This window comes from Grus americana, chromosome 15 (assembly GCF_028858705.1).
Source record: "Grus americana isolate bGruAme1 chromosome 15, bGruAme1.mat, whole genome shotgun sequence".
NCBI classification, from domain to species: domain Eukaryota; kingdom Metazoa; phylum Chordata; class Aves; order Gruiformes; family Gruidae; genus Grus; species Grus americana.
In genome coordinates, this window is record NC_072866.1 from 11,340,633 (window position 1) to 11,362,946 (window position 22,314).

General features: G+C 50.0%; 1 protein-coding gene and 1 pseudogene across 1 annotated transcript; one reads left to right on the forward strand and one right to left on the reverse strand.

Annotated features, from left to right (window-relative positions):
- LOC129213354 (putative uncharacterized protein MYH16) overlaps positions 1-997 on the reverse strand; it is a 30,929-nt pseudogene extending 29,932 nt beyond the window's left edge.
- Positions 998-14,492: 13,495 nt separating this feature from the next.
- KPNA7 (karyopherin subunit alpha 7) lies at positions 14,493-21,976 on the forward strand. Its single transcript, XM_054842618.1, has 10 exons — positions 14,493-14,661; positions 15,341-15,478; positions 16,031-16,116; positions 16,574-16,842; positions 17,338-17,420; positions 18,582-18,845; positions 19,202-19,435; positions 19,770-19,952; positions 20,653-20,799; positions 21,857-21,976. The coding sequence occupies exons 1-10, from the start codon at positions 14,596-14,598 to the stop codon at positions 21,935-21,937; spliced, it is 1,551 nt and encodes a 516-aa protein (XP_054698593.1). The 5' UTR covers positions 14,493-14,595; the 3' UTR covers positions 21,938-21,976.
- The last annotated feature ends 338 nt before the right edge of the window (positions 21,977-22,314 follow it).

The following is a 22,314-nucleotide window of genomic DNA, read 5'->3' on the forward strand; positions in this document are numbered from 1 at the left end:
ATTTTTGCTGCAAGGCCAAATGTACTTGCTATTTATGTCTTTAAATTCTGAATTGTTTTACTGATCCCCATAGCAGAGTCAGAGGGGAGAGGAAAAAGAAAAAAAAAAAGAGAGAAAGGGGAAGAAGGGGAAGGGAAGAAACCACTGTGCTCAGCCGGAAGCTGCAATGCCTCTGCATGCTGAAGCAGCCATTAGCACGGAAGGCTTCTTTCTATTTGATACCAAACAACATACTTCATTGCTATCAGGAGAAAAAAGACCAGGTCTCCCTCCCTGATTATTGATGCTTATGTCTCTTGTATTATTTGGATACCTTGCTCTTCACAATGTTTTACTGTGGGATGCCGGACTAGTCCAGGCTTGTTGGTGCCGAATACAGGGCCATTATGACCCAGCAGAAGGGGCCCTGCTCTTCACAATGTTTTACCCAGATAAAACACTTCTTACTATGTCTCGGTTTTGCAGGTGGCAGGAAATAAAAGTGCTGGGAAATCCCACCTGGCCGAGGATCCCTGAGGCTGCTCTACAGCACTGTTCTCTAAAGAATCTCCATGCTCTCTGTAAACACTGTGATTATTCCTCCCACTGCTATTTATTTCAGTTTCCAGACCACCTGCAAGCCCCCAGAGCTCTGTGTAAGGGTAGATTCATTGCAGCCACAGATCAATATCACCCTCTGTTTTATGAATGGGAAAAAAGAAATGCAGAGAATTCATTTGAAAACAGGACAGAGAAAAGCTGAGAACTCAAATGTCCTGATGCTAAGACAGGCAGGGAAAAGGGGCTTGGACATGAGCTGACACTGGAAGATTTAAGTCACGCAGACACACAATTTACAGCAGCACAGACTGGCCCTCTGAGTGAGGACTGGTTCCTGTCCTGCCATTACCCCATGCTGCTTTGCCATTCCCCTCTGCCTTTTCAAATCATAGATACTCATGTGGATGTAGTGCTGACATAGATTGTCCGGGACGCTGGCCTTATTCAGGGAGGTCATGTTTGCCATGTCATCAATCTGGTTGAATTTGGATGGGTTTGTCGTCCACCATCTTCACCATCATGGTCTGCGGTGTTGGGGAACAGGAAGAAGGTGGTCTTATCCCAGATGGGTCTCCATGGACCACACAGGAAGAGACTCTCTTGGACATGCTCCTACTTCAGGTCTTCTTCTAGCTGCCATGGCCCCTGGCTGGTGGCCTCAGGAAAGGCGTCCCACAAATCCACTGACCCACAGAGCAAAATAGGTCTGGACTCAGATGTGGTTGCACCTCTGGGAGCAGTAGGCTACTGCTTTCCTGTTGAACCCATAATGTAGAGCTTGGCTGGTTGATTACCATCTTCACCATAACTTTGTCATCCTTTTCAGATGGGATCTCCACAGCAAGGAAAAAACCCTTTCTCATCTTTCACCCAGCAGAATGTCTTGATGTCATAGGGCTTGCTCGTGGCCTCAGTTTTCTCTTTCTCAGGAGGAGCCAGGAACTGCATGGGGTCAGTGTCGTCCACACACTCTTCCTTATAACCATCTGACATCTTCGCTTCTCTTTTAGGAAGAAGGTGAAACTAGAAAGAAAGGAAAAGGGGAACAGTGCTTCTTACATTGCTGAGAAAGCAGAGATTGAAGAAGCTTGGAATTTCTTGTGGTGCTGTCCTGTTCATGCCAACAATACATTCCAGTTCAATAGGAACCTGCAGCAGAAGGAACAGGCAAGTCAACATCCCAAACGTGGGTGGTTCTTAAGAGGGGCCAGAAAATAAGACATGAACTGGGGAGAAATAGGGAGAATATTCCCACTTTCTCTTCAGCCTTCCTCACTGTCCAGTGCCAGGCCACTGGGAACCTGCTTGTGGCTGAGAAAGTGGGACTCTCTCCCATCTTTTGTTCCGGAAATCTGTAAGACCCTAAGGCCCAATTCTGGTGAGGGCAGTTCGTGGATAGAGGGTGCCAGTGGGATTTCAGCAGCACTGAGGGTGTTGGTGGTTTTCTGTGGTTCCCAGAGAAACCCACGAAGTAGCTGTAAGTCAGAGCAACCACAGAGCTTCTCACTCCCTCCCTGGGGTAAGGCAACCCCTGTGCAGGTGCCTCCTGTGCAATATGGGCATAGACTCTCGGAGTGTGAAAGGCTACAGCAGTGCATGAAATAGCACAAATGTAGGCATGGCTGTAGAAGGAGTTCAGAGGAACCTGAAAGGGAGGACCTGGTTCATCAGCTCCTGTCCTCAGCCACCAAAAACCACCAGGATCATCCAGAAGAGTTCGTGGCATGACCACTTCACATGCACCTTGGTGTTTTGCACCCTTGTCACAACATGAGGCCATTGGGGAACTTAAACCTGTGGCAAAGCCATTCCACAGGAAGGAGCAGGGGATTTCAAGGACATGACTCATGTCCCAAGGCTTTGCATTTTTTGGGACCTGTTTCATGCTGGGAGTAGACTATGTCCCACACTCCAGGCAGCATTCCTTCCCCCATCCACACATCTGAACTAGCTTTAATGTTGTCAAGGCAACAGTCAAACTGCTGGTGCTGAGTAGTCGTTGTCAGTGTCCAGCTACCTAAAGATGTGCCTCCTGGGGACCTGTGATACCTGCTCAACTTGTAGCTCCCTGCAGAGGCAAAGCTGATTTCATCACTACTATGCATTACTTAGATTAAAGGAAACATGGGCTATGCTGTGGCTGTGCCTTTGTTTCGCAGTGCAGACACACTGCCCAGGCCAAGCGCTGTTTTGCTTTCCACCTTTGCAGCCCCCATGATGACAGCCCCAAGCAACACTTCACGCCAGCCTTGTGAGTCACAGCCATCTGCATCTGCACAGGAGTTAGAGTCAGTCTGGGGGAAGAGGGAGAAGCCCCTGGGGTGGGCAGGGGACTCCTTGCCAGCAGGGTCTGGTTTGAGAGGCTGCTGCTTGGCCTGAAGTCAGAATAGCTTGGCACTGGTGAGAGATGATGAGGGCGCTGGCCCTTCTGGTAATCTCATTTTCCCCACCATCCTCCTGAAAACCTTGGCAGTCTAAAAATACATGTGGGTGCAAGGGCTCCAAGGCAGCGGTGCTGCACCTTTGGAAACTGGTTTCAGGGCTCAGGAAGGTCCTGGTGTATCAGTATCAATTGCAGTCTGCTGCTCTGGGGTGAATTTCACCCCTAAAGCAGGCAGGAGGAACTTTGTCTACTTCCACTTCTGGTCAGGCAGAGGTAAGGAACTATAACAGCCCAGCAATCATTTCCCCCCTCAATCTATACAGTTAGATCTCTAGACTGGCTGGTTTTAGATGCCCATATTTGCAATGTGGTTTTGGGACCTGATTCTGTGGCCCCTTTCCACAGAAGGCTCAGGATTACACTGGATCTGTCACCTCCCTGAAATACACGGACTAGCATGGTCTTTGAAGCAGATCAATGAAGTGTTAAGCCAAACACCTACAGAAGATAAATGCCTGTCACTGAAGATATTTCATACTTGCAGCAAACAGAGTTTCTTGGGTGCAGGTCTCAGACCTTTATGGAACTTTAAATTCTTTATGTCTCACCATCCTTTTACAACTGGGGAAACTGAGGCACAACACGATGACAACTTAAATCTTCGGAGTTGTCCACCCATTGTCAGTCCAGTCTTTGGCAGACTACAAAAAGTCTATTTTATTCTGGCCTTTCAGTCTGAAGTCAGTAGGAGTGACTGGTGCTTAGCTTCTCTAAAGGCAGCCCTCAGCTGTGTTTTTTAGGTACCCAGAGACAATATGTTTTTAAAAGCTTAGGCGTAAATGTCATCCCAGAAGCTGTGGGTCAGGAAAGCAGTAAGGCCATGCCAACAATTGGGGGTGAGTTAAAATTCTGAAATTTCCTTTCCCAAAATCACGTGGAAATAATAAACTTACAGTTAAAATACCTGTGAGTTAAGTCTACCTGTTATAAAACACAGTGAATATGAATCCAAACAGGCTTCACATCGGCCTGCAGGCACTGTGCTTTTCTCTTCCTGCCTCTGCTTGCCGTGTCTGCCCCATGGAGGTATAAGTTCCCCGTTGATCTCCACTCCACACTTCTTCCCAGCAATCACACCAAGCAAGCACCTCCCAGGCTAACCCATGATCCCAGAAGATGTGTGTGTACAAGGGCTGGTCAGGCTCTGTCACAGCTGTCCAAAGGGCCTGAGCCAGCACTTACATTTTAAAAGAGAAAACACATTCCTTATCCATAAATTCAGCAGACTGTAGCGCTGGGAGCCTGATTGGGAAAGCTTTGGTCCCTCAGGAGAGACCAGCTAATACTTTGTTTCATGGGGATTTCTCCTTGTCTTTCCTTTCCTTATAGGGTGTTTTAGGAACTCAGCTGCTGGAATATAGTGGCAAGAGGCTGAAACAGAAAGATCGTCTAATGAAGCCTTCATTCAAAGTCACATCTTTGGCTGTGCCCTTCTTGCCAAGGTGGGCTGGCAGATTTCATCAGTGAGAGGATCTCATCTTTGGCAGACAAACTGAATCTTTGGCAGGAGCAGCCACGTTGGTGACCTAACTGGCTTTTGTTGGAATTTAAGTTTCATTTTTAAATCATTTCTAGACACCACATTTATGATGAATAAATTCTGTGTGTTTGCTACAAGCAGAAAGGATAAAGACTATTGTTGTGTTGCAGTCTTGCTTGTTTCAGTTGCTCCGTGGATGTGAACTGCCCCAAAAGACAACTGCTTCTGTATCAGCTTTACATATTTCTCTGCTATATTTGCTTCAGCTGGAGTGCCTGGGATGTGGTTACTCTGCAAGTATTGCCATTGTGGGTGTTTTGGGTGAATACGCTTGGGATAGAGTTTCCAAGCAGGAAGATTCAGATAAACAGCCACTTTGAGGTGAAAATTAGAGAGTTCATGTTACACCCACCTCTTGAATTTGTAACTGACTATTCACCCTGAAAATCTGATTCTAAGAACTCAGCATGTCCTGTCAGGAGCAGGATAATACAAGAGAAACTGTGGCCAGCTTGAGTGTTAAATATTGAGAATTGTGTTTAACTGCTCAGGAATGTCTCCAGAGCAAGTCATATTTTATGGGCTTTTTTAGGTAATTATTTCAAACCTTCAGTCTGTGAATGAAGATTGTAAAAAGTTCTCAGGCAAACATCTTAGAGAAAGACATGAAATGCATCAAATAAATGATGGGTTCTGACCTGTTCACTCGCGTGTAACATGCATAAATGTCTGTTTTGACTGCATAGGAGGAATGAGCTGCAAAGGGAGCAATCGGATCTCTCCATGAAGTGATACAGGTCAAAATGGCAAACCTTAAATAGCTACGAGCTCACTCAGCCCATGGACAGATCAGCAGCAGCTAGAACTCAGCCAGATTGCTTCCTAGGATGCCTCTTGCTGAGTTTAATGAAATGTCGTTGCAGTTTCCATAGCACAGGCCCTGTCCTGTATCGTCCCTGGTCACGCTGTGCTCCGGTACATCACCACACTCTGTAAATCCTGCTGTGACAGCCCGAATTGGGCTGCAGCTGGTTCATCCAGCCACATTACAACAATTATATTATCTGGTAGGGAGGTTTTTGAAGGTTCTCTTAGAAAATCAAGGAGACATGTTCTGCAGTGACGTGTCCTGATAGCACTGCACAGCAAGCTCTGCGGGCAGTGGATCACAGGGAGGGAACAGTCTGCTAAGCAGGATGTTTGCCTTCAATGTGGGCTCAGTTTCTTACTCTGACACAGATTTCCTCATCATCTTAAAGTAAGACAAAGAGTCCAGCTTTCCTGCCTGAAGGGATGGGGAGCGTAACTATGTTCCAGATTGGAAAATGGTCTTCAGATAAGGGGCAAATCAGCCCATATAATCCAGACCATGTGGAAGGAAGGCTCTGATCTCTCCCCCTGAGCCCTGCCAGGGATCCCAGGCTAAACACAGTAGCTCAGGTGTCCATAATGACATTCCCAGTTACAAAGAAGTAGGTTGTAAATGTACAGAGGGCAGGGAAAGGAGCGGGGAGTACAAAACCGCTTTTGACAGCTCGCTGTAGAGCCTCGGCCTTTGCATTGTAGTGACAAGCCTTGGCGTAACAAGGAACTCGGTTCAGATGCTGCCTTTCGGGGTTGCATTTCAGTAGCAGCGGCAGCAAACATCTCTGGTGGTTAGGGGAGGAACGGTACCCGGATCAGAAAGCCCTGCTGAAGGATCACAGGGTTATATAAAGATCTGGCTCAGGAAACTGCGGGATGTTTTTGCATTTATTAGTAATTTAAAAAATAATGCTGGTTCTGTAATGAAAGCTGTGTCCTCATTCTCAGCTGTTGTCTGTTGCTTGCTTGGGGAGGATCAATGTATTCCTGTGAGGGCTGGAGGGGAATTGGCTGCACGGAGACACGACCGGTCCCTAACCAAACAAGGGCAGATCGCTGCTCGTGAGGCACAGAGGGTCTGATGGGGAAGATGCCAAGTACTTTCAAATCCCACTAGGTGCTCAGTGAGTCACGAGTCCTGCAGAAGACAGTCTGTGCGGTTGTATGATCAAAAACTCTACAAGGAAGAGTATGCACATGAAAGCAAAGTTCACATCTGTCTTTCTGGTGTCATCTGGTGTCAACTTTTCAGTGGTCAGCTTTTTCAATTATAGCACTTTCTTAACGCAAGGAATTATGGAGGCAAAATAAACAGCCCCAAAACTTCAGAAGGTTTTTTTTTAAGGAAAAAGAGGGGGAAAAAATCCCCTGAAACCTCTGGCATGTGGCATCAAATTGACCCCACGCAGACCGTTGGCAATATTGTCAATTCGTAATGCGCAGCACAGACTTTGGCCGCTTGAGCTGATGGAGAAACATAGCGCAGTGGTGAGTGTCTGTGCCCTAGGTGGACCAGCTGTACCGAGGGCTAAGCCACTTCTTCCACCAGGGCTTAGCTGCGCCTGCCAACGGCAGAGGAGTATTAACAGTCAGAAAACAGGTCTCTGCCCGGATCTGGAAGGGAGTGGGGACTAACAGCTAGCACACCTCCCACTCCATCCTGTCTGTCCTACCTTAGTTCTCCAGATGGCTCTGACCAGAGGTCAGGAATAGCCAAAACCCTCAGAGCCCACCCTAAACCTGAAGCAGGTCCCTGTTAGCATTCCCCTAGCCCCAGCCTGCAGCCTCAGGCTCTACGTCTAGTTCTCGCCAACGACCAGCACCAACCAAACCCTTGTGCTTACCCAGAGACTGCGGAGGCCGCAGCCTCATCCTGGACAGGGATGTCTCCAGCCCCAACCCACAAAAAGGGCCCCAAATCCCAGCCCCATCCTGGGACTGTCCCTGGGTCAATCCCTTCCAGCACTGGCCTGGGGCTTCTTTCCAGCCCCACCACCCACAGCCCTGCGCCAGGACACCACTAACAGCACAGCCCTACCCCTCACCACGGGCTACAACCACGAGGGCCTCAACACGGGCAGTCAGCAGCTTCGTTAGCAGGTCCGCAGGGCCTTCACCGCCTGCGTTTGGCACATCGCCTGCTGGAACCCTCCATCTGTGCTGCGGGCACCTCCTCTTCACTCTGCCTGTAACATTGGGGAGCAGAAAAGACAAGGCAGAGCAGGCAGGAGGGGGCTCTGCTGTTCCTCTTTCCCAGGGAGTTGTGTACCTCAGCCTCAGAAAAACGAACCACACCAATTACCTGCCCGCTGGGAGTGACGTGCAGAATTTGATTATGTGATTTTATGTATCTAATCCCCAAATACAAATCTCCCCAGACAAAACAAATCTGCTTGGAGGATCACACCAGCAGGACGGTGCTGCCCAGAGGCTGTGCTGGTGGGGAGGGAGCTGCTCCCACCGGCTGGTCCAGGACAGACCTCAGAGCAGCCGAGTGACACGAAGGGGATGGCACAATGAGATGTAATTACTGGGGGCCCCCCCGAAAGCTCATTACCAAATCGGTGTGTGTCTGAGATGCGAAGCAGTTGAAACAGAGAGGAATATCACCCCCCAGGCTTAGCAAAAATTATCTTCAGCTCCTAGGATCAGGTGGAATATGCATGTTGAATCCTCTTTTTAGCATTTCCTAAGCGTGGCTTTCAAACGAAGGCCCCTAAATACACATTTTAAACAAAGACACTGATTTCTGTTGAAATGCTGTCCTCGCTGTGATAATCAGAGGTGCCAGAGCGAGGTGAGCAGCCGTCTGGCTGCCCTCCCCGCCGAGACAACCGCAGGAACAGCGCAGGAGAACGGAAAGTTCATCTCCTCATCTAATTAAGCTGCACGTGGACTCCCTGACAGCAAAGTGGCACCCAGAGGCTGAAGACCCCATGACTGGTGTGGGTTTTCTGGTGTTTTCACGGGATTTCTGTCCTCGATGTGATTTACAAGGTTTCACTCCTTAGCCTTTCTCCCACTAGGTGCCATGGAGCAAGGTCACGCATGACTTGTACAAAATTACGTGGGGGTTTTTTTTCAGTAAGTCCAGGGTATCTCCGTCACTGTTGTGCCTCATCCCCAAATTCACCGTAGGTTTCTCTGTTTCAGTTCCTCAACTTACAGATTTAGGCCTACAGGAAGAATTATTACTGGGCCCCGGTAGGGAAAAAAAAAAAAATTTTGGCCATAGTTTTTGCAGCTGAATAAATCAGTGTCTCATAACTGACGGAGGATAATGGATTTAATAAATAGCTGTGATTAAGTCTGATGTTATTTTTAAATAATTTCAAAAACTGTTACTCTGATCCCTCCGTGGCTGGCAGAAAGGATGCAGCTTAGAAGTTAAAATTAGTTCCTTAACGTTCAGGCTGGTGTGGAGTTACAGGCCCCCCAGGGCTGTGCTGGTTTTCTGGGGCATCCCCTTACACCCGCTGCGCAATGGGCATTAACAGCTGCGCCGGGCGAGCGGGAGAGCGCGCCCCAGCTCCCGCTGGTAGCTGTTTAGCTGTCCTCCTCCCTCCCGGGGCTCAGCTCCCACTGACTCCAGCCCGGCCGATGGGATAACCAGTCGGTGTTACACTTCACGGTGTTACCCGCTTTACAAGCTCGCTTCCCGCACAGCAGCTCCCTTCTCCTTAATTCCCAGGGAATTCCAAGCTCTGCCAGGCCTCTATCGATAAATATAGATCTCTTCTGTATAACATCAATGTGACTTTTTTTTCCTCTTTTTTTTCAGCACCTAAATTTCTGAGCGAGTGATCCCTTTTCTTGGCTGGCAAAGAACACTTTGCCTTGAAAAGCACCACACAGAGGGACGAGTTTTCCGGCCCATGTAACCTCACAGAAGTATTCGCTGTGAATAGTCTATTTGCTCAACCAAACAAAAACTCCCAGCAAACTTCAACTAGGATCACGGGAATGGAGATGTCCCACAGCGCAGCACGCAACCACGGCAGAGTTGGTATTTATCAAACCCACTGTTACGGGCCAAATTCCCAGGTATTTGGGAGAAAATTAAGCTGCCTTTAAGACAGGCTTCGCTCCTCTTGGTGTCACGCCATCGCAGAGCCCTGGTACGTTCCTGCACCGACCGCAGGGACGCAGCGCTGGGCTGGGGACCAGTTCGCCCTGACCTGCCCTAACTGCCGGCAATGCAAGATGCGATGCTGCGCTGCTACCGCCCTCGGGGACACCTCTCCTCCTCGTCTACCAGCTCTAACGATCCCATGGCCACAGCAGGAGCCGTTTCAACCGAATTGATGGAAAACCACACTGCTTGCTTTATTTTCATGGGTTGCTTTCCCTTTGAACAAGCTGTCTGAACTGACGCATCCCCCTGGCTCCCTGGCTGCAGAGGAGCAGGAGAAAAGCAGAGGAGGGGGAGAAAAGCAGGACCACTTTTTTGAGGCTGCTACACTAAATCAGGGGAAACAACAAGCTGCATCTTGAGCCTCAGAAAATCCAGCTGCGGTGCTTGGCTTTGCCTCTGGCTCAGCAGTAAGACAGGGATAACAATAAATCCCTTCTCCCACCTTCTGCATGTCCTGATTAGATAGACTGTAACGGACGGGGATTGTCACTTATTATGTGCTTGTTTAGTGCCTGGCACAATGCGGCTCTGATCTCGACTCAAACCCGCGGCTGCTGCACGAACAATAGGACTGAAATGAATCTAATGGCTGGTGGTGGGGAGGTCACCGGCTGCCCGACGTCTGCCTCCCCGGGAGGAACCGCTGCAGGCTGCAGGGTTAGCGCTGCCTCCCTCCGGGATCATGCATCCCAACTGAAAAAAGGAGGAATTGCCAGGCTCCATCCCTGCCACACTTGGGAATTGCCCCGCATGCACCAGCAGTTACCTCAGCAGCTAGTTCAGGAACCCACGTGGATATTTCCTTGGTGTTACTGTAACTAAGTAAAATTAATTTGTTGATGTTCACTTAACGGACTACATTAGAGCTGACAGAGAAAATATGCTGTCTGAGAGCAGGCGTTCAGGGGGTTGGCAGGAATCCCTACCTTTGCTCGCTCTCTGCCAGGTGAGGTTCTCCTTTCACAGAGGGATTGCTCCGACCAGCTGCTGTGGCCGTGCAACCTCCGGTGATGGAGCCCGGGCTGTCCCTGCCTCATCTAACCCCGCTGCGGAGATGCCACGTGCTGACATCTTTTCTGACCGGTACCTTTCTCTGCATGCAGTGAGGGTAAACTTAGTAAAGAAACATGAAAAAACAGAGGAGGAAAAATCAGTGCTTTTATCTCAGGGCTAAAAAACTGATATTTTCAGGTTTTTCCGACTCTGCCACCAGTCACAGTCCAACTGACTTGCAGTGCACTGGTGGGAGCGCGGGGCGAAGGGCGGCAGGGTGGGAGAGAGCAGCCACAAAGGAAACCTCTACACTGGAACCGCGGCTTTTCATACCTGTCACGATGTGGATTTTCAGCATGAGCACACAAGGCTGAGCTCAGGGGACACTGTCATGTAGATTTAGGGGTTTATCTCCTTTCCTCTCCATTAGCTGTGATACCCTCTTATTATGCTGAAAACCCAAACGTTGTGATTTTTTCTCCTCCAGCGGTTGCCCCCTTTCCCATTTGGCAAATATCGATTTGCCCGTGTCCTCAGCACGGGGTTGAAATCAGTCCCGCTCATCCTCCGCCTGCTCGCGGGGCCGAGCGCTCGGCGGTGCCACCTCTCATGCCATCAGTGACTGAAGCGAAGGCCAGGGAGGGGGGTTGCTAATCAATTTGCACGTGTTTTTCCCTCCCCATCCTCTCCCTCCCTGCGCTGGCAGTGACAGAGGACCGAACAGGATGGGTCTGATTGCGCTTGGCAGGCGGAGAGGGAATGGAAAGGGCAGAGAGGGAAAGAGCAGCCCAGGATAATGATAAACTTCTCGCCGCCTTGTTGCACATTCGTATCCTGCAGCACCTTGGGTGAGAGAGTTCTCCAGGCAGAGGAGCAAATGCTGGGGGCTGGCCGGTGCAGGAGGCAGCCCTCACTTATCTTGGGGCGTGATTTTAAGCCAATTTAATTAAATAGCTTGGAAAGGTTGCGAGGACTCATCTAATTCAGCTTGAGCCAGGCCTGTTTTGATTTAGTGTTGGCTGATTAGGAATTAGCTGAAACAAACCGCTGAGAAAACAAAATTAGAGGGTGCACACTAACTTTTGCACCAGATTAAGTTGAATTAAAAAGCAATTGAAATGTAATTTTCCGGTCTCAAGCAGCAAAGAAACAAGATAATGCAACCGGTGGCACTTGAAGCTTAAAAATACAACATCTAGGATTAGCACAACTGGCTTTTTAATGCCCACAAACAACAGACTTATCTGTAGGTCTTCTCTCAAACCTTCCCCCATCACTTTCCGCACAAAGCTTCGTACAACTCGTCTCATTTTTCTTGAAAGGGAGAACTGGTGTGACCCCGGGATGTGAATCCATGACTTAAGGCAGCCTGGCTATTGTACAGCGTTATTTCCATCCGTATTTCCATGCTGGAAATAGCCGCACAGTGAGCCAGTTGTTCCCTGTAACTCATATAATTTAGTTTGAAACGGCTCCCACAGCTGGCGGGGCATGAAGGCCCAGGCTGTGCTCCTGGGGTGTGGAGGGTGCAGACCCCGGAGGTGGGCGCTGCTCCCCCCTGCCTCCCACCACCATCTCGCTCCCACCTTCCTGCAGCCGGCCCAGGCGCCTGCTCTGAATTACTGTGCTTCCCACCTCCCTCGCAGAAAAAGATGTCAAGTAATTTAAAATCAGGTTTTAATTAAGTATTTTAATAGCTGCTTTCCCTGCCCGTTCGGCAAACGTTGCTCCTCCTCTCCCCGTCGGCTGGACCAGGCTGGCACCTCTGCACGGACGGAGGTGCGCAGACTGGGTTTTATGGGGCTTTGCTAAAAAGGACGATGGCTTGGAGGGCTTGCAAAACCAGGGTGCCTTCAGTACTTCAGAGTCCCCAAAACTGCCCGCAGTGCTGTAGCTGAGTCCCTCTGCGAGTGGTTATTTTGAGGGCAGGGATGCTGCAGTCTCCACTGGCCAGAGCGGTGGCACGGGCGGGATGCAGCCCAAGCATCAGTGTGTAACTGGTGTTAGGGCACTGTGAATGCAAAGATCTCTTGACCAGAGCTGATGGAGGCTGTGATAGACACATAGTATAGTGTGATAAGAGCTGCCCAGCAGCTCCTGGCCAAAATCTAAAGGACTCATGGAGATAATAGGTTCCTGCTGGGTTTCTCTCCGTGCTACCTCCTGCCGCAGCCCTGCCAGGTTCCCACCCATGCCAGCCAGCAGCTCAGTCCCTGCTGCTGCTCCAAGCTTCTTAATCCTGTCTCAGCCCGCTAGCAACCTCTGTGCGGCCGAATCCCCTCAGCTACTGCCTGGCTCCATGGTCCCGGTTCCCACTATCTGAAGGCAACTGCTCTCCTGGCCTTCATCACCACCCACAGGGACCTTCCAGCTACCTGGACAAAAAAGGGGCATCCCCAGACTGCCCATCCCCTGCCCCCTCACCTGCACAGCGATGGGGAGGCAGCACCCAGGCTGTGTCCTGCGTTATGGGACACATATGTAGGCTGGGCATGAAGGATCTGGCCACAAACAAGCCCAAAATTAGCAAAGCGTAAATGTATGGAGGAGGTGGGGGAGATGAGTGGGGCGGCCCAGGCAGGAGGACAGCTCAGGAGGGAAGGCATCACTATCCATCCTCCTCCAGGTGCATCCAGGTGGCCCTGGCAAAGGAGCAGCTGGAGATAACGGGGAGGCTGTCCTGGGAAGAGCCAATCATGGGGCATGACCCGAGGGTATGTGGCTCCATGGGGGCAATAAAAGAGGCAGTCTGAGGGTGATGGGGCATGAGAGAGAGTTGGGGGTGAGTAGCTTTTCTCATCTTTGGAGTGCTGGTTGTTCCCTTCCATCTTATGATGAAAATGGGGCTGCTGCTTGGGCTCTGCTGGCTGTTTGGGGCTGTGCTGGGTCTCCTGCTTGGCTGGTATTGGGGTGTAGGTTGTGGTGCACCTCTGCTGATGTGGGGTGGAGGGAGGTTCCTCCAATAGAAGAGGTCTTTTTGGGGTGTTATTGTGGTCCCCTGTTGGAGAGGAAGCAGGGGAAGGGAGGCTGAAGCAGTTCCTGAGGTTTGAGTGTAGGGCTTAAGGCTATGGGCTGTAATTGGCTTGAGCCAAGAGGTGGCTCATCCTGGCCCCTCTGAGCTGGGGGAGGGCTGCAGCTGTGTTGGGGTAAAGAGCTGGTGCTACTGGTATCTGGCCTTGGTTGCTGGGGCAGGAAATGGGGAGAGACAGGAACAAAAAACCCACCAAAAATTTAAAGGTGGAATAAGGGGAGCTCTTGGAGGCTGGCCTGAGCCACAGGTGTTGGCTGGGAGCCTGGAGGGAAGGTGAAGATGTACCTCCTGGGTGTGTTTGTGCCTAGCCTGGCTTCAGGGGGCCCTTGGTGGTGTCTGGCTGCTCTGAAAACACCTCTGCTCCTGCTGGGTGGAAGCCTTGCTTTTTCTGACAAAAACTGTCTGAAGGCCTGTTCTTGGTCTTATTTATGTGTATGTCTGTGGCTCTTTCTAGGAGAGGCTTAGAAATAATTTCTACTTGTCCCTATTTAATGTTTTTCATCTGGCAATCCTTACTAGTAGTTGGGTTTCCAGGAGATCTGTTTGTTGAACTTGGCCACTGCATGTGACCTTGTGCCTTCCCTAGTGGAGGCCCTGGTGTGGGAAGCCAAGCTGGGCTGTGGGGTGGGATGAGTGAGTAGGCTTGGATGTGGCTATTTGTCCTCAAGCTGATGTTTTTGGAGGCCAGGAACCTTGCCATGCTTGGGCTGTGTGTCTAAGTAAACCCAAAAGCCCTAGGATCAGAATGGGAGGAGGGTGGCGTGAGAAGTGGTGTGTCCAGCTTCCTCGGGGGATTGCGGCAGCTGTAATTTTTGTAGCCTGGTATTAAGTGTAGTTTGTGCTTGCACTTAGTTTGGTGGCTCAGCTGCAGTGTGTGAGGATCCTCCTGAGCTCTGCTTGGGGAAGGGGGCCTCCAGCATCTCCCTTGCTGGGGGAGGAAATGTGTGGCACAGGCTGTTGGTGGGAAGGGTTGTGTGTGGGGAGGGTGTCCAGACCCCTCTGTGGATGGAGGTAGGTGTTGCTGTGCAGCCATGACCTGACTCTGCCCTGTCCTGAACCCCAAAAGCAGGTGAAGGCTTTCAGCTGGCACCTCTCTCAAACCTGCCAAGATGCCAGTGGTGAACGAGCACAGTGAGCGGATGAAGAAGTTCAAGAACAAGGGCAAGGATGCAGCTGTGAGTATCTGCCTGTGCCATCCCCTTCGGACAGCGGCACAGCCCACTGGGGGTTTGCTTGTTGGCAGGAGCTGGTGTAAAGGCTTCTGAAGGGCAGTTGCCCCCAAATCCACCTGCATGGGGCCGCAATGGGGGGTGGGGGTGGGTCTGCCAGCAGCGATGCTCAGTAAGCTTTCGAGATGTGGTGTGGAGCTGGCTGGGCTGCAAGGAGTGTGGTGGCCCAGGCAAGGGGGACATGAGTTTTGGGTGGGTGACTCCGAACTGCACTGGTGAATGTGCTGGGAGATGGTTCAGCCTCGGTGTGCCGAGCTCTCAGCAGCAGCTATCCCTGCAGAGAGGGGGCTGGTATGGGATGTCAGACCATGGGATCTGTCAGCTTGCTTTAAGCCAGTAGAGGAGATAAGTTTGCCTTTCAGGTTCAGCAAATCTACTTTTAAAAACACTGGTTGCTGGTTCATCCAGCAGCCCATGTCCTTGGGAAGCACAAAGTGAGAGGTTTTACTCTGTCCCATCTCCTGCATAACCCTCCAGGCCACAGCAAGGAGCTGCTGGAGAGCAGATGCTGGCTCTCTGCACTCCTTGTGTAGGGAACCTGGGGCAGAGGGTTGTAGAGATGAGTTCCTTGGAGAACTGGGTGATGCAGACACTGGTGGGATGGTGTCTTTCTCTTCCCCTCCAGGCCCTGCGGAGGCAGAGAGTGGAGGTGAGCATCGAGCTACGAAAGACCAAGAAAGATGAGCAGATCCTGAAGCGCAGGAGTATATCACTCAGTTTGATGGAAGAGACTCTCCCTCTGGGAGAAGACAAAAGAAATGAGGTGAGTGCTGGGTGCTCTGCACCTGAGCAGGATCAGTGCTGCAGTTTATGCAGTAGGTATCACCTACTTGGACCACTACCAAGTCCAGCTCAGGTGACCCTGGCTAAAGAGCTGGTGCCCTTCCTGATCACCACACCTGGTGTTGGGGTGTGTTTGACTGCCTAGCCTTTTTCTGTGTTATTTTGCATGGAGATGATGTTCTGTGTGGCTTCCGTCAATGGCAGGTAGAACTGGCTGGTGCTCCAGCTAGCTGGGAGCTGGTGAATCTCCTGTCTGGCTCTCTGTGCAGTGAGAGGTAATTACTGAGCTCGTAGGATCATTATGGTGTGTCAGTGACTCTTTCCCTGCTTGATTATAAGGATTAGTTGCCTTGAAGGCTTTTGTGGATTCTCTTCCTCTGCCTCATCATGAAACTGCATTGCATAAAGAGTAGACACTGCTCAGATATGAAGTGGTGACTGACTTGGGTCTAGACAGCCGATTGATTGTGGAGATTAAACTGGAGGGAGCCCTGGCCTGCCATCTGACTCTGAATCATTCCCTGTGACACAGATTGCCCAGATGTCCTTGGAGGAAATCGTTGAAGCTGTGAATGGGAGCAACACTGAGCTGCAGCTGCAGGCTACGCAGGCCACCAGGTATGCTGCCTGGCTGCTCCGTGCCAGGAGGGAGGTGGCTGATGGAGGTGCAGTGGGTCCTGTTGGCAGAAGGCATTTCTTCCTGTTTGAAGAGCTCTCTGAACAGATGACAGAGTGGGAAGGAGCCTGGTAACCCAAGCTGCCCTGAAGGACCTCAGCTGGTGCCTGTTTTGTGCCCTATGTGCCTTGTTTGGCTCTATCACAGCCCTGGGCAGTGCCTGTGGCAGGGACCTGGGGGTTGGCTGTGGCTCCTGGAGCTGCCCCCTCTCCACCCTTGCTGTGCTGGGGCAGGGATTATGTTGGATCCCACAAGAACTCAAGTGCTGAAGGCTTGGTCGTGACAAGGGCTGGAGAGCCTGGCTCTGTAAGGGTCAAGGCTGAGCAGGGCTGTCCCCCCACCCATGGTCTATCGCAGCACCACGCAGGGTTTCTCATGGCAGGCTGTCTTTCCTTGCAGGAGAATGCTGTCCAGGCAGAAGGACCCACCTATCAATCAAATCATTGAGCTGGGGATCATCCCCAGACTGGTTGAATTCCTGAACCATGCAGACCAGACTCCTCTGCAGTTTGAAGCAGCCTGGGCACTGACTAACATCGCCTCTGGCACCTCTGACCACACCAAGGCAGTGGTGGAGGGAGGTGCCATCCCAGCCTTCATCTCCCTCCTGTCTTCCCCACACATGCACATCAGCGAGCAGTCAGTGTGGGCCCTGGGCAACATTGCAGGTAAGCAGAAGGCTCCAGGGCTGGGGACATGCAGAGGGTCACTGCCCAAGCCAGTGCTGGGGAGCTAAAGACATTGATGTTCCTCAAGATAGCTTTGTCTCCCTGCAGCTCTGTCTCCAAGCTGCTGCCCCTATTGAAACCTGTAACCCTTCAGTCCTTTCACATGGCCTGGCAGCCTTTGAGACCCTGTGTTGGTCCTGCAAGAGTGTTTTAGCCAAAGACAAGTGCATGACTCCATCCTGCTGGGATGGTCTAACCCACTAGTGCTGTGAGTAGGGAGAAGAGTGGGCTGTGTCTGGTTAGCCTGCCATGCACTAGCCATGGTGGCACTCCTGTCTACCTGGTAAATCCTCCCCAACTGAAAATACTTCATGGTGTGTGGCTGGTGAGTGCAGTCACGCAGCCCTGGTGTGTGCCTGCAGGTCTGATTGCTGTTTGATGTTGACTGTCTTGTGACTTGGGCAGATGAAATAAACAACCTTTTTATCTGTACAGGTGATGGTCCTCTATACAGAGATGCTCTTATCAATTGCAATGTGATTCCTCCCTTGCTGGCTCTGGTGTCACCTGTAACTCCAGTAAATAATATTTTTCTTGACTTAACAGCTCTTAATTGGGTAATGGGTGAATGGTGGTCTATCATCTGCCTCAAACAATAAGCTGTTTGTGTCATTGAATGAGACCCTGTCCTAAACTGCTTTTAATGACCCTGCCTCTCAGCTATATACAAAGCTGGAGGTGCCAAGCAGGCAGTCTTCATGTCAATGTGGTGTCTTCTAGTCTTGGCTTTCCTATCCATCTCAAGCTAGGAATAAGATGGAACTGATGCAAGGTAAACTTGCATATGCATGGGCTGAACTTGCCCTTTAAGCTTCCTCCTGATGCTTTTTGGATAGCTCTGAACTGCTGGATTTGTAGCTTATCTCTGCCCTTCTGCAATGGGGCCTGCCCTGCTGCTTTCTTGGTCTCTGGGTGAGAAGGACCCTCTCAGAAGCATAAGGTGGATGGAGAAGCTCTCAGGGGCTGTAATAGTGGTAGTGATGCTACCCTGGGTGTGGTGGAAGCTGTATGGTTTCTGTAGGCATAACCATGGCCTTTCAGGCTGGCATTAAGAAAATTCCCTCCAGGCCTTCTATGAATTTATATTGCAAGATCATTTAAAAAAAGAACCCACCAACTTTTCTGGGTGCGCTGTTGCTAGCCCAAGTCACCCTTCCCTCTTAGGGAGCCCTGTGGAAGAAACATGACAAAACACCAGTTCATATATACACACCTTGATAGCTATAATGCTTTGAATGGAGCTCCAGTGCTCTCCTGGGAGCATCCTTACTGGGATGAACTGTCTGGATGATACAACGTAACCAAGTCCTTGAGGTGCCCTACTCTAGAACAGAGATGCTAATATTAAAAAAAACCACCACAAATTCCTGATCTTGTCTAAAGAATGCTCTGTAATTTGTCCAAGGACCCAGCAAAAAAGCTGTTTGGCACCTTTGTTAGTCATTGTAGCTTGTCACACCACTAGAGCTGAAGTTATTGCAACTTAATATTGGGGAGGGAGAGGGTGGATTTACTGTCTTAGTTACTTCCCTGTGTTATCTCCCTCCTTCAAATAAACCTCAGCCCTTAAGGAGGCTGCTTATGGATAACATCTCTGAGCTGTAGGGACCAGAAGCAGGGTGCTAACTCTTCCTCATTTATTGCTGCAGTGAGGATCTTACATGTCCCTTGTGTTTCAGGTTGGGTTCCTGAGAAACATCACATGGACACTATCAAACCTCTGCAGGAACAAGAACCCCTGCCCTCCCCTGGATGCGGTGAAAAAGATGCTGCCAGTCCTCATCTGCCTCATGCAACATGAGGACAAGGAAATAATTTCTGATTCCTGCTGGGCTGTTTCCTATCTGACTGATGGCTCCAACGATCGCATCCAAATTGTGGTGGATACAGGGATTCTCCCAAGGCTGGTGGAACTCATGGCCCGCCCAGAGTTGATTGTTATGGTAGGAAACAATTGGTGATCTCCAGCCTCTTGTCCCTTAATGTAGGAACATCTGAGGAGAGGGAAGGCATGTCTCCTATACTAGTGTGGTCTGTTGTCTCCTCAGACTACAGTATTGATTTTTTTTTTGGTCAGGCCACTGCTCTGTTCCAGCTTGCTGTGGCTGGCAGACTGGATAGAGACTGTAAAGCTGCTTAGAGCAAAATAGGAGGACGATAGGTCTGTAAATACAACAGTAATCACCCACAATGCTTTCCTTATTTGAAGGATCAAGCACTTAGTGAAGATCTTGCTAGACTTTCTGGCACGTATCCCTTGAGGCAAGGATTCCCCTCATCTCCTTTAATCTCTGTCTAGACTCCAGCTCTCCGTGCCATTGGGAATGTAGTCACCGGGACTGATGAGCAGACCCAGGCAGCTATCGATGCTGGTGTCTTGGCTGTCCTGCCCAGTCTTCTGCGACATGTAAAGCCAACTATACAGAAGGAAGCTGCATGGACACTCAGTAACATCGCAGCAGGGCCTTGCCAGCAGATTCAGCAACTAATCACCTGTAGGTTATTGCCACCTCTGGTGGAGCTGCTTGATAAGGTAAGGGATGGGTGTAGCATTGCATATAGCAGCTGCAGAAGCAATGCTGAGGTTCATGAGGTCCATGATGCCTCATTTGTGAAGCGCTCAGCATGTGCCCAAGAGCCACCAGAGCAATCTGCTTCAAAGCTGTTGGGATCCTTGGAACAGCCTGGGCACTCAGACTTGTTGGTACACCATGCATGAAAGCATGGCTTGGTGTCCACCCATCATTCAAACTGCTAGGGAAGGTGGGTCAGTCAAAACAATACAAGGGAAATGGCTATCCTCACCTCACACTGATCTTAGAGGGATGCTAAAGCTTGGGGGTGCCTTCATTGTGCTGCTCTTCCAGGGGGACTTCAAAGCTCAGAAGGAGGCTGTGTGGGCAGTGGCCAACTTCACAACAGGAGGCACTGTGGAGCAGGTGGTAGAGCTCATCCAGTCTGGGGTCCTCAAACCTCTGCTCAACCTGCTCTTGGCCAAAGACAGCAAAACTATCCTGGTCATCCTGGATACTATTTCAAATCTCTTCCTGGTAAGTTCTCCTACAAACTCTTGCATCCTTTCCCCAAATGAGCAGCAAGGTGTGAGCTGTTGTGTGGCTGGGACAGTTCTTCCTACAGCAGCTACTGACCTGGCAGGAGTAGGAGTTAAACTTCATATTGTCTGACTTGTCCTTGGATATCCATGGGTTGTCCAAAGGGCTTGCTAAGATTAAGTTCCTAAAGTGTTCCTCTTCACCTCCTGTGATTTTAGTCTCCTCCTGGAAAGGAAAAGAGGCTATGTGTTAATCACCAAGCTGGACAGAGGTGAAGGTCTTGCAGAAATGCAACAGCAGAGAAATCATGTGGTTCTGGGGGTGTTTTGGCTCAGCTCCCTGCCAGCTGATGCCAGTGTCTCACTTGAAAGCCTATTTCTTGTAGTACCTTTGAACCAGTGAAATGGCTTTTGCAAATGAAATCGTGGGTGGCAGGTCACACCTGCTGCTCCTCAGTGTGGATGTGACTGAGTAGGCTTTGGCTGGCTTGGTTGGTAGGCAAGCCACTGTGCAGTAATACCAGCAGGGACTGGTGTCTCATATCCATAGTAGTCATATCCCTGGGATCAGGTAGGGACCATAAATGCAGGGACTGTGGTCCTTTGACTTGTAGATCAGGGTGTTACAGTAAAACAACCATCTCAGACTTGTTACTGATAAAAGGTTATATTTCCTGCTTGGCTACCTGATGTTACAGGCAGCTGAGAAGCTGGGAGAGACAGAAAGGTTGTGTCTGCTGGTGGAAGAACTTGATGGTCTGGAGAAAATTGAAGCCTTGCAAACCCATGACAACAACATGGTCTACCGAGCTGCACTGAACATCATCGAGAAATACTTCTCTGAGGTATGTGAGACTTGCTGTTTCTTATCTGAAAACATGAAGCTATTACACACTGGAATGAAGCACAGACTTTAAGGATGCTGAAACAGGCTTTCAGAAGAGACCTATACATGACTAGAGTAGTCCTTGCAGCTTGTTCCAGATGCTTTTAAAGATCTGTAAAGCTCTGAGTTGTCAGCTCATGAGTTGCATGACAGATACGGATGCCTTGATAGCATCTTGCTGCTGGAATTTAAACCAGCATCAGCTGGAGTTACTGTGGTTGCTGATATGAATACCAAATGTGGAGAAGTTTCCTCCTTCGGAGGTGAGCTAGCTTGTCACTATGAATGGAAGCCTCCTACTTGGCTGATAACTGTGCTCAGGTTGTGCTTGGGTTACTTGACCCTTCTCATACTAATGAACTTATGGAAAAAGAGTATAGGATACTAGCTAGCAGCTGCAAGAGCCCCATGACTGTCATAGATGCCCTGCTTGGTCCTAGCCTTGGTCTTCCTGATGGAGAAACATCAGGGAAGAGGCTTAGCAGACCTTGGAGCTGAGGCTCAGTCTAGATGTGAACTGCAGCAGCAAGGAGCAAATGTCTGTGTTAGTCCTCTGCCCAGAACAGGGTCTGCAGGATGTCCCTGTGAGAGGGTGTGGAGGAAGCTCTCCTACACACCAGTGCTTGCCTGAGGGGCTGGATGCTGGTGGAACATCTCCAAAGCAGTCCTGGCTTGTTGCTGTTCCAAGCAGGTGTTTAATTAGAGTGAATTCTGCCACTATGGGTGCTTTTTTGTACCTCTGGTGTCTGAGCCTGCAGACGTGACTGCTTTTCATGTGTGAGATGCAGGGACACTGCAGTTTCATGGTGTCCTGTAAAGATCAGGAGGACTTGATCTGGTCTCCAAGGGTTCTGTTAGAGTGAAGCTGATCTGCTGCTGCTGTAACAAGCTGTTTGGGTTTTTTAAACAAGAATAAACTAGTTAACTGCTGCAAAAAGCCTCAGGCAAACTCTGGTGCAAAAAGCTTAGGTTTATTAAGATGCAGAACCTCTAACTGGCTATCAACTTCCTCCTAGGAAAATCCAGATCAGCAGCCTGGGATTGGCCAAGATGGACTATATGACTTCTCAGTGGAGAAGCAAGACTTCAACTTCTGAAGATGAAGCACTATGTGGCTCTGAGCTGGTGGGTGAAGGTGTTTTGGTAGAGCTCAGACATCCAAACCAAAAGGAGTAAAGATGCTGAGTCTTTTTACTTTTGAAACTTGTCAATAAATTGCACTTCTGGCTTTGTACTTCTTGCCTCTGACTTGTTTTTCCTCATAAGCTGTTGTTGCAAACAGACTTTTCTATAGTGTCTAAGGCCTTGCAGAAATGTATTGGAGCTCCTGGGTATGTTGTCTGGGTGCAAAGCACAGCCAGAAACTTTCCACTAGCTCTGTTAAGCTGCTGGAGAGCAGGGTCTTACCACCAAATCCAGCTGGGTCCTGGTGCTTGTGCTGAGACTTCTAGGCTTGACTTTAGAGTGGCTGAAG